The sequence below is a fragment of the Daktulosphaira vitifoliae genome, unplaced genomic scaffold (assembly GCF_025091365.1).
Source record: "Daktulosphaira vitifoliae isolate Bord-2020 unplaced genomic scaffold, ASM2509136v1 Scaffold_3, whole genome shotgun sequence".
Taxonomy (NCBI): domain Eukaryota; kingdom Metazoa; phylum Arthropoda; class Insecta; order Hemiptera; family Phylloxeridae; genus Daktulosphaira; species Daktulosphaira vitifoliae.
The window spans coordinates 22,115,275-22,128,545 of record NW_026099574.1 but is presented as its reverse complement, the minus strand read 5'-3'; the positions used below and the strand labels follow the sequence as shown (position 1 = coordinate 22,128,545).

General features: G+C 26.7%; 1 protein-coding gene across 2 annotated transcripts; it reads left to right on the top strand.

The window, feature by feature from the left end:
* Positions 1-11,773: 11,773 nt before the first annotated feature.
* On the top strand, positions 11,774-13,245 carry LOC126901781 (trafficking protein particle complex subunit 1). Of its 2 annotated transcripts, none has more exons than XM_050678529.1 (3): positions 11,774-12,064; positions 12,194-12,403; positions 12,984-13,243. In XM_050678529.1, exons 1-3 carry the CDS (start codon positions 11,966-11,968, stop codon positions 13,101-13,103), a joined length of 429 nt encoding a protein of 142 aa, XP_050534486.1. In that variant the 5' UTR covers positions 11,774-11,965; the 3' UTR covers positions 13,104-13,243. The 2 variants fall into 2 exon arrangements, with proteins under 2 accessions (XP_050534486.1, XP_050534487.1); XM_050678530.1 differs by lacking the exon at positions 11,774-12,064 and adding an exon at positions 12,092-12,134 and having other exon boundaries at positions 12,984-13,245.
* Positions 13,246-13,271: the final 26 nt, after the last annotated feature.

The following is a 13,271-nucleotide window of genomic DNA, read 5'->3' as shown; positions in this document are numbered from 1 at the left end:
AATGGGCTTGGGAGCGGTATTAGAACAGCCAGACGAAAACAATGTTATGAGACCGATCGGATATGCTTCTCGTAAATTACTTAATTCGGAAAAAACCTATTCTAGCACTACCCTTGAATTATTGGGATTAGTATTTGGTATTACATATTTTAGAGAATTTTTAATGAATAGAAAATTTACCGTCTTTTCCGATAACATCAGTTTGCTATACTATAAAAATTTAAAAATACCTTCGGCAAGAATTGCTCGTTTAACTTTAAAAATTTTAGATTATGATTTCATAATAAAACACAAACCCGGCAAAGAGAACAGAGTAGCTGACTGTCTCTCCAGGGAGGGTATTATGAATATCATTGATGGAATAATATTCCATCATTATGCACAATTTGACGAAATTGAATGCACTCAAAACAAATTCGACCAAAATAAAACCAATACACGTAATATACCGGTATATACCAATGAAAACGCAAATGCACTTAATGTTGACATGTCAATAAAAAATAGTAAATATCACGATAAAACATTTAATCATTTAGGCCAAAATGATAAATATGATCTTAACGTAAGCTTACAAAAGAAAAACATACTTTTAGAGAGCTCTCATATAAAAAGTATTGATAAACCCCAANTTTTTAGAGAGCTCTCATATAAAAAATATTGATAAACCCCAAGAATTAAATTGCGCGAATAAAGAACATAATATAAAAAATATTGATAAACCCCAAGANTGTTTAGACAGCTCTAATATAAAAAATATTGATAAACCCCAAGAATTAAATTGCGCGAATAAAGAACATAATATAAAAAATATTGATAAACCCCAAGAATTAAATTGCGCGAATAATGAATATAATATAAAAAATGAATTGATATATGAAGGGGACGCCCGAATAAATAATGAAAATATACCCCAAAGAATAATGAGCGCGCAAATATATAAAAATAATGAGATTAATAAAGAAAATAGCGCGCAATATATTAAAAANAATGAGATTAATAAAGAAAATAGCGCGCAATATATAAAAAATTATAATACGGTACCGTGTCATCATGAATATAATTATAATAATAAAGGGGTAAAATATAAAAATAATGCGCAAAATGATAAAAATAATGAATATGAATATAAAGAGGTCAATTATAAGAATAATACACGAATTGATAAAAATAATAAATACATATATAAAGGGGTAAAATATAAAAATATTGCGCTGATACAACAAAATAATAAATTTGATAATTATGATATAGAAGATAATATAAACGCGCAAAATTTTATTGAGTATAATGAGAATGAGTTAATTTATAAAAATAAAGCGCATAATATTAAAAATGATGAATCAAATAATAATGGTGTACCTAATGAATATAATATACCAAATAATAATTATAATGATGAATATAAGATAAATAATAAAAATAATGCGCACAATAAGAAAATTGATATAAAAAAACACAATATAAATTACAATAATAACAACGTTCGAATTTGTAAGTCAAACTGCGATCATAAACTTAATAGATTCAAGTCGNATACATAATTTAACTTTATTAAATATTGAAGATTCTGAACCATCGCTTAAAAACATTGATATAATTAATAGTCAAAAAGAGGACCCATTTTGCCAACAAATAATTAAAGCAATAAATGGGGAAGACGTACTTTATAAATTTCGTAAACTTTCCAGAAAATTTTTAATTAAATATGACATATTATATTTTAAACAATACATTTCTAAACAAAATATTGAAGACTTGATTGTAATACCCCAAGCTTTAGTAAAAGACGTAATTTCGGCATATCATAATCCACCTATGTCAGGGCACATGGGAATAACTAAAACAATAAAAAAATTACAAATTAAATATTATTGGCCAAATCTCATAAAAGATGTAACAAATTTTATAAAAACTTGTCATGAATGTCAAATCAATAAAAAAGCACATGGTAAACCCGCAGGGCAATTACAACCCATACCATTAATATGTTGTAAACCTTTAGATAGATTAACTGCTGACTTTCTTGGTCCATTAATTAGTAGTAATAACAAAAAATATATATTAGTTTTTACCTGCCAAAGCACTAAATATGTTTTCACAAAAGCTACTAGACTAGCTGATGCTAATACTGTAATCAAATTCTTAATAAATTTCATATCAAAATACGGTGTGCCACGTTACTTAACTAGCGATAGAGGAACTCATTTTCGAAATGCAGCCTTACAACAAGTTTGCAAAAATTTTGGTATTCAACAAATATTTTCTTCTAGTTATGCTCCACAGACACAAGGCTTTACTGAAAGAATCAATGGTGTAATTTGTCAAGCCATCAGAAATTATGTAAAAAACGATACTCAACACAGATGGTCCTATTATTTACAATATATCACATTTAGCTATAATAATACTCCTCAAATATCCACCAAACATTCACCCTTTTATATTTTACATGGATTTAATGCTAATTTAACAATTGACTTACAAATAACACCAGAGATTTTACCTTATGACATTAGAAAGTCACTAGAAGAATTAAAATTAGTAAGGGAAAAAATACCAGAATATATAAAAAATGCGCAAGAAGTACAAAAACTTAATTATGATAAATCACATCAATTAACTGAATATTCACCTGGACAATTAGTACTAGTAAAATTTCCTTTTCAACAACCTGACAAAAGCCAAAAACTTGCGGCCAAATTTAGAGGTCCTTTTAAAGTAATATCAAAATTGAACAATGTTAATTATTTAGTACAATTAAATTTAAATAATAAATTAACAAATGATGTTGTTCATATCAGGAGAATCAAACCCTATCACAGTAGAGAAGAAATTAATCAAATCATATTAAATTCTCACCTCAAATATTATATTTAAGGTAATAAATTTTATTCTAAACTTTTTATAAAAATAATAAAAAAAAATACATAGGATATATTTATTAAGTTTCTTTCATAATCATATTCGCTATAATGCATGAAAATTCATTTAATCATTTTCTGCTATCATTAATAACATATTTAATTTGTATCACAAAATGCAACGCATTCATAGCTTATTCTTGTGCAGGTCCTAAAATCAATATAACTTCATTCAGCACACTAAATGTAGATCATTGCACCACACCGCCACAACCTCATGTTATCAGATTATCTAATATAAAACTCTTACAACGCGTAGAATTGTACTCAATCCCTTATAAATCATGCTATATTCTAGGAGATTATATGATAACAAAATGCAGCTTACTTGATGATGCACAAATCGTAGATAATGGATTTTATACAGATATTATAGATTTAAGTCCTTCGCAATGTAAAGATTTACATCATAAACTTTATTATCAGCTAAGTAACAATCAATTAATAACAGAATTAAAAATTAACCAAACTAAATATTTTCATACCACCCTTGCAGGCTCAGTCTCCATTAACGGTAATTGCGAAGGTGCTTCTTTTTCTAATGATAAAAATAATTATCATAATGTTGTCGTACAAGTTAAATATAAAATTTTGCTTTCTGACGGTTTTGCAATTGCTAATTATAAAGATGACGTAATAATATTACCAACAGGCACACGCATGAAATTATCAAATTATCACGGTATAGATATGAAATATGGAATAACTGTATGGGATTATACCGAACCTTCAACTGATTGTAGTGTCAATGAATTTGATGTTATTTACTCTGGTCCCTCGTCTTTAATAATTTCAAATGCTTATAATGAATCTTTAGAAACTCGTACATATATAGTACAAACTGATAAAATAGCCTTTGCACTTAGACAAACAGGTCTAGGCTTTGCTTGCAATATTGAAGTAGTTTTAACGGAACATCCTCGCCTCTTAATTTTGACAGATATGCAATATATGAGTAATTTTAATTCAAAACCTATATCAACGCTTAGCACAGACTTAATGGCCTATATTAATACAAAATTCGTTTATATAGAGAATTTCTTAAGCTCATCAGTAATATCAATGTATGCAGATCTTGTAGTTAAACAATGTAATCTAGAGAGAAAACTTCTAATGCAAAAATTAACCGTAGCCTCTTATAGCTTGTCCGAATTCGCTTTTCTAATGGGTGAAGGCCCTGGATATACAGCATTAAAAGCAGGCGAGATAGTATACTTATTAAAATGCAAACCAGTAGAGGTACAATTAGCAAAAACTACACATTGCTTTAATGAATTACCAGTTACATATAATCATGTAACAATGTATCTATCGCCCAAAACACATATTTTACAAGAATATGGGACAGAAATTAGTTGTAATGATTTATTACCCTCAGCATTTTTTATAGAAAGTGTCTGGTTTAGCTTATCACCCGAATTTAGGCAAATTAACCCTCCTCAGCTTTTAAAACCTGAAACTGCCTTTACCTGGACATATAAAAGTCCTGAACACTTAATGAATGCAGGATTATATTCTAGAGATATGATGAATTCTTTTCAAAAACATTTACTATTTCCCCAAGAAGTATCCGCAGCACAGAATAATTTAGCCAGACAATCCATGGGTTATACTGTTTATAATCAAGGTTTAAAAATATCATCTTTAATTGATCAGGAAACCATAAGTAATTTAGTTAATAGAGAAATGGAGAAACTCTGGGGTTGGTTTATTGGCTTCGGTAACATTGTCAGTGGTTGTTTAGGAATAATTTTTATTTGGAAATTAATAATGATATTAATTAATACATCAATAAACATGGCCATTCTATATCAAACATTCGGCTTTAGCTTAAAATTAATTGCAGGAATATTTTCCAGTCTCACACATTATTTTATGCATGATAATCATAAACGCAATATATCGCACACTTCAGGAGCCAATGTAAATACAAACGCGCGAGAACCAAACAATGCACATACAAATGTACATTACACTGACCCAGACATTAACAATACAAATGGAATATACCCTTCTATACACTCACAGATTTTACGATTTACTAACAAACCAACAACAGTGTAACCATATAATACTACCTAAGCAATAAAAACCATTATATATATATAAATAAATTTCATATCCAATACAGGTAATACACATTTACTTACATTCAATACCTCAAATAACTCTTTGCACAAACATAAGAACTCTGGGAAAAAATCACAAGGTATAAATCTCTTATTCATTTCAAAATAATAACAATAATAATACTAAATAATAGCAATATTTACACACTAGTAAAAAATATAATTCCTTACCTAATTCACCAAATACATTGTTTGTTTAAAAAAGCTTCCATAATTAATATTAAAATAATTATAATATTATATAACTTTAGATTCATTTTATTTATTCACATTCATATTACATATTTTATACTCAAATGTCTGAAATTAAATTAAATCTACTAGACCTAACAGTGGCAGATCTAAAAAACTTAGGTAAAATTCTCATAGGAGGAGCTACTAAGGAAATTTTGGACTGTGGAAATAAAATTAAAATAATAAAGGGTAAACCAGCAATAATTTCCACACAAATAGACACAGTACAATTATCTAGAATTCGATTCTTAAAAACTCAAATCATTAAAAATAGCTCTAAAAATAAATCTAAAATAATAATTAAACAACTAGAGAAAAATATTAATAAATATGATAGAGCAATCAATAGATTCACGATACAGAATCACTTTAATAACACAGTTCCCAAACATGCAATAATACTATGGGACTGTACAGAAGCTCATTATTTTATTCTTAAAATGCTTATGCCTAATATAACTATATTTAATTTTAAATGTACAAATATGTTTAATAAAGAAACTTTTCAATTAATTCTAGAAGTCTACAATAAAAGTAGCACAAAAATAATAGCCACACATAGATTTGTAGGAGAACCTACTACTAAAGAAAAATTAACTTTAAAAGAAACTCATGATATTTTTTGTATTAGTCGTCATTCAGGAAAGAAACACTATCCTAGAAACAATGTCAATTTAATGAATTGCTTACTTTACAGCTGGATCAATTTATACGACTATAATGCTTTTATGAAAACTTTAACACAATCGGTTATGTAATAAAATCACTTATAAAGTGCATTTATTTTATTCTATGATTTTCCACTATATGCTTAATTCTTTTCTATACCTTCTATCTACATTTAACTTGCTATTAATGCTTAATAATTTTTAACATTACGATATTTATAATGTTAGATCCACTGGTGTAATTTAGCAGTTATACTGTTAAACATAATCACATTGCTGCATATATAGAGAGATGGATCGTTATTGTAACAAGCCATATACGGTAAAGACTTTTTGGTGGTGGGCAACAAAGGTGTGTAGTTTAAAAGAGCTGTGTCCACAATGTACCATAAGGGAGCGTAACAGAAAGTTATCTCACAGAAATTATCACCTCACGAAATACTGGTACGCGTGGACACTTAATGTAAAAAATTATTTTAAGGATAAACCCATACGGTTTATCGCTGAAGATATAGCATTTTATGCAAAATATGACATAGAATTAGATATGAGACATTATTATAAAAACACATTTTTGCCAAATACTCCGTCCGATGAAGGCCATCGTGAATGGGAGAGCGGATTGAGAGACAAAAGTATTACCAATGAGCCGGATACACCGTATAAGTATCCTATTCCACAGAAATCTTATTGGAATCACTTGATTTTCTTAATTTTGATTAATAAAGTAAATATAAATAGATCTGATTTAAACTCTTTGAATAAATACGATTTAAATACTGATATCAGAAATAACTTAAACCATACTGAGCAAGATTCTATGTACGACGGTTGGTATTACGATATGACTGAGGAATATAAAGAGGTTATTGCAAAATACGATTTACTAATGGGGAAATCAGCCATATCTAATACAACTATCGTCTTCGATTATTGTCTCACTATGGTGGACTGCATTAACTATGTAAAATCCATTTTCACCTCCAATATGTCTCTCTTCAGCTCTAGTGAGTACACGTATTCTGAGGAAGAAGAATGGTGAATGCGTGTACTTGCCTCCATTTTAACGATTGGAGTGAGTTTGCATATTTATATAGCTTTCTATTGCTTTACTGACTGTATGTCAATCTTCCTTCCTTTTTCTTTTATAAATTGGAGTTTCATATGCTTATCAATTTGTTCTTTTCACATAATTTTATCTTCATCAACTCTTGAATTAAGTGATATTAACCATTACTTTTATCGCTAACTAATGCTAATTTTTATTGTGTGATAGTGTGTCATATTTTAGAGTAATTTTTAATATTTCTTATTAAATAATAACAAAATATCTATCTATAAAAAAATATACAAAAAACATATAAAAAAAATATAAAAAAAAACATATAAAAAAAAAAGAAAACTATGTATTTTATTATTATATCTATTCTATCACTTATAATCATTCTATCAACATAATCTAATTTATTCATTACTAATATCTTTATATTACTATTAATAAGTAAAATTTTTATATGTGTGTATGTGTGCTTATATATGTTACTTTCTTATCTATTACTAATAATAATTGATATAATTTATTATGTAACTAATACAAATATTATTAACAATTAATCACCACAAAATGTTAGCTTTATTGAATAATACATGTATCTTGCACCTTTTAACACAACTTGATGTACTTTTAGCACTTGCATATTTTATTATAACGCACAAATTATTTTAAATTATAATTGCACAATATTTATTAGATTAGTTATTATACTCACTACTTAATGTATTAGTATTAGTTAAATAAAAGTTAAATTGTTCATTTATAAAAATTTTTTAATAAATATAACAAAACAAAAATCTTCAATCAACATTACAATGAAAGTCAACCCTATCATTCAATAACCAGAGTATTAGCATAGTAACTTAAATATTTCGTGCATTATTTTGTCTGCAATCAATAATGTTTTTTACCAAAGAAATACAAAATCCTGTAGCCAGCAATTAAGAAACAATAAATATGCCAAATATAATCAAACATTTATCAACAAATTAATGTCAAAACATAACTATTATAAGAGATATTAAAATATTTATCTCAATAAAAGAAAAACTAAATACAAAATCAAAAAAATGAAAAAGATTCTGCTACACGTGGTATAGCACATACAGATGTATTCGTTAACCAAAAGAAATGATATTCAGTCAACCAATCAGAACATGCGGAATATGAAAATCTTTAATAGTGTACGATAATGTTTGAGTGAACATGTAAATACTCGAGAAAATCATACAAAAAAATTAAAGATGAAGACTTCGAACAAAAACAAAAATATATCACCCATACTGTTATGCTTATATAATATTATTATTTCTTCATTGTATAAAAATAAAAATTCTTATATTTTACATCTTAGACACCAACTCATATATCATTAGTACAGATAACACTAAAGTAAAAAAAAAACACAATCGCAATTTTTATTAAGCATGAGGACATGCTTTCAAAAAAACAGGGGTACATTTTGTAATATTATTTTGATACTTAGTTGAATTTAGACGTCTCGTTGGCGATTGCCAGTGACATGTCGACGCCGCTGAGGCGTATAATAGTTTAATTTTGTTTGTATGGCCCTTGCCGTAAAAAACCATAAATGAGTTCATACAGCTGCACGTACGGATTAGCAATATACAACGTTATACTTATCATTGTTTGTTTACACAAATCAATTCTCGTACAGCGTTGTAAAAGACATCTTTCTTTTTAATTAAATAACGTATATTATCACATAAAATTTTTATTACCATGATTCATTATAACAGACCTAAGAGCCCTCTGGGATCTCATCAGCTTTTGACAATCCGTCGAAGAGCCTCTTCTATTTTTCCACCTCAAGCGTCCAGACTTAAGTGCTCAGCTTCACTCTTTTACTTTGCGGCCTTTTTATTTGTCTTACTTTGTGACTTGGTGTCTTTATTCTTAATATAATTTAATAGTTTAAATTAATGTATATTCATGTTTGAATGACTATCAATTATAACACATGCTTATATAACAAACTGTTTTTCTTCTTATTTAATATATAATAAATCTAAATTACTTCTTCTCCTCTCTACACCGTAAAACAAGATTTGCAGTCAAGATATATCAGGTAAGAGTAGTTTAACACACTAACTACAATTAATAGTAATAACTAATAAAAGACACTCTAAACTTTAATTTATTATCTTCTTCTTTCGCTTAAATATATCTTCGTTCTAACTTCCCATAAATAACGATCACTTCTATTAATTTATTTATATTATCTAACTTCACCATCACTCTCTCACTCTCTCCCCTAGCGCTCTTTTTATTGGTTATTACACGAGCATAGTTGGATCAAGTATATTGATATCTGACAGTGATTAAAATCACTTTTTCAGCTTCGCATGGAAGCTAAAAAAGTGTCAGATGAAAGGAGTATAAAAAAATTATAATATGTATCCATACATTTTTCTAAAAGTTATAGCATTTATAAAGTTAAAAATATAAAAAATAATTTTTTTAATTAACTTTGATGTCTGTTTTCACCGTGAAGACAAAATAAAGTCTGAAATTTTTTTTTTCCATAATAAAGTATATTACATTAGATTTAATTTAAGATATATATAAAAGTGTCATACTTTCCGGAACAATTTCAAAAGTTAAGTTGAAAAAGTTCTACTTGCTATATGCATTATTCAGATTTGAACTCCCCCGTATATAGGGGAATTGTCCGATTTGAAAAACAGTATGTCGAATAAAAGATGTATATAAATACTACTTCTCATGAAAAAATTGTATTGATTCATACATTTTTTAAAAAGTTATAGCTTTTTAAAGAAAAAAATATAAAATCGAGAAATTTTAACACAAAAATAGAATTTGGTAGCCATTTTCACCGTGAAGACAAAATAAAATCCGATATGTTTTTTTTTCATAATAAAGTACATTACATTAGCTTTAATTTAAGATATATATAGTGTCAGACTTTCCGGAACACTTTCAAAAGTTAATTTTTTTTTAAAAAGTTGTCATTTTAAATCCCCCCTGTGTACAGGTAAAGGGTCAGATTTATAAAAAAAATATACCATATGATAAAAGTAAATAATACTTTGTAATTTATTAATTTTTTAACTCTATTTGTGTGTGTTACTATAAGTATAATATTCCAAATATTTTAGTAACATGTTGCTATATAAAACACAAATCTAAAAAAAAAAATAGCTATAAAAGTGTGTCAGATGAAAGAGGTATAAAAAAAATAATATTATTGATCCATAAATTTTTACAAATGTTATAGCAATATAAATTTAATAATATAAAATACAAAATCGAGAATTTTTTTACGGAAATCGTATGTTTTTCTTTAACTTTGATGTCCTTTTTCACCACAAAAACAAGTCCAGCGGTCAAATTTTTTTTTTTCAAAATAAAATATATTACATAAGCTTTAATTTAAGATATATATAAAAGTGTCAGACCTTCCGGAACATTTTCAAAATTTAAGTTAAAAAAATTAATTTTTTGTGAAAAAGTTGTCATTTTAAATCCCCCCTTGTGGGCAGGTTAAGGGTTAAATTTATGAAAAAAATATACCAAATGAAAGGTAATGATATTATGCATCTATATAAAAAAGAATTATATTGATATGTTTATTTTTGAAAAAGTTATGGCACTTTTAAGTAAAAAAAATTGAAAAAATTTCGAAAATTAGCGATTTTTAAATTCGTAATTTTTTTGAAGGTTTCCCCCATTTACGGGGAACGAGGGAATTTTTTTCAATTTTTGAGGGTAATGTCTTCGACTAGATACGATTTGTGATCTTTTGACGTATCATTGAAAGAAATCGGTTCGGTGAGAGCTGAGAAAAAGTGGTAACAGACACAAAAAAAAAAACACATCATAGTAAAACCAATACCTTCTCAGCTTCGCATCGAAGCTAAAATGTAAAATATAATATCAAGAATTTTTTCACAAAAATAGCATATTTTTGCACATGGTAGTCATTTTCACCATGAAGACCAGAAGTCAAATTTTTTTCCTGTGGGCTTGTAAGGGGTCAAATGTTCACAAAAATATATTTAAAGATAGGTAAATACCTAAGGTATCTATAAAAAAAAAATCATAATGATTCGGTCATTTTTAAAAGTCTTAAGTAAAAAAATTTTGAAAATTAGCTATTTAAATATAACTATTATATCTGCTAAGAAAAGAACAATAAGAATAACTTCAATTTAATAAAAGTGGTGTTTGAATAATTTGTTCTAAAAATTGACAAAACCGTCATAATAAACAACATACATTTCATAATGCAATTTATTTACTATACTAATGGGCAATAAATAACCAATAGGAAAATAAGACAGCCCGGAAGGCCTATTAATAGCAAAAATTTTAGTTTATATGTTTAGCGACATATTCAAACAACCTTTTTCAGCAGATGGATAAAATATATTAAATAAGGTGACAAATTCATTGATTAATTCTATGGTCTTATATTTGAAAAAATGAACACTGAAATCAATCGGGTCGGTTAGTGAGATCGTCAAATTCAATTAAAATATATGTTATAGGCAAAATTATTATTCTTTAAAATACTGTTCTCGGGGATATATTCCTGGTAAATATTTTCCGAATTAATAGAGTTCTGAAAAATATTTTTCCTATCATTAAATATTCTTATTATATAGTGTTCCATGATAAACTAATAATTTAATTCCTGATAAGTATTTTACTAAATTGTATAGCCCTCGGATCTTATCTATACTGTGATAACGTGTTAAAAAAATAAATGTAAATTTTTAATGTTTTTTGTTGTCTAAACAATAAAATTGTATTATTTTTTTGTGTAAATCTAAATTATTTTAAGATTTTTTATTCTATTAAAGTATAATAATTCAGTAAAATACATTAATTATTGTCTTAATTTTAACTATTATATTTTAAATTTCACTGAAGTTGAATTCAATTACATTAATAAGTTTTAGTCATTTCAAAATGACAATTTATAATATTTATATATTTGATCGATTGGGTACATTATTATATTACATGGAATGGAACAGACAAAAACAATCAGGGATGAGTAAAGAAGAAGTAATGTTTATAAATAAAACTGTNCATGGAATGGAACAGACAAAAACAATCAGGGATGAGTAAAGAAGAAGTAATGTTTATAAATAAAACTGTTTTCTATTTTAACAACTATAATTATTTTTTTTATAGGAAGCTAAATTAATGTATGGAATGCTTTTCTCAATTAAATCATTTGTATCTAAAATATCACCACATGATCCTAAGCAGGGACTTTTATGTTACAAAACCAACAAATATGCTCTGCATTATTATGAATCATTGACTGGCATAAAGTTTATTTTGAATACTGACATTTCAGTTAAAAATGTCAGAGATTTGTTACAACAGTTGTATAAAGATGTAAGAGAAATGAATATATATATTCTATAGTACAGTTTATCACTTATGTTAATTTAAATATTCAAATATATTATTATATTTATATATTCAGTTATTTTTTTATCAGTTCATTATAAGTCTAAATCTTAATTTAAAATAATTTAGGAGAACTTGTTAATATATTTTAGGCATTCCAATAATGACTTCTTAGAGCTTTTCTAAAAATCCAAGTAGAAAACACCATAAGAACTCTTATTCAAAAAACATTGAGACACTTTCACTTTTGGCAAGGATATCTTTGACATTTTTAATGTTACATATTAATATTTATAATTATTTTAAATATAATTGATTAATATTGAATTTGAACTTGGCTATATAAAAAACAAAGTTTTTTAACTTAGTATTAAACTGCTGACGTACTAAAACAAAAAAATTAACAATTATATTAACCCAAATAGTTGTCACGGGGACCCTCCCTCTTCCTTTCTAATAACCCTAAGAATATTGTATTCAAGAGGAGCTAAACAAGCTAATCTAATTCGCTGAGATTTTATTTTTATTAAAAAAAATTTGATTTATAAAAAACTAATTGTTTCAGATTTTTGTTGAATATGTGGTAAAGAATACAGAGTGTGAAATGGGACAACCTATAGTTAGTGAATTATTTCAAAATAAGCTCGATCAATTCATAAAACAACAGCAAAAAATTCTTCAATAGCATTAATTATGTTCAACTATCTATTGAGTAAAGTTTTTGGGAATTTTATTTTTCATTCGATGGTCTCACTGGAATTGTAATTATCCCCTCTACTTAATTTCTGTAAATTCGTAGTATCCAACAAATATTTAAATTCAAAATTATATTTTTTATGATTGTTTACAACTT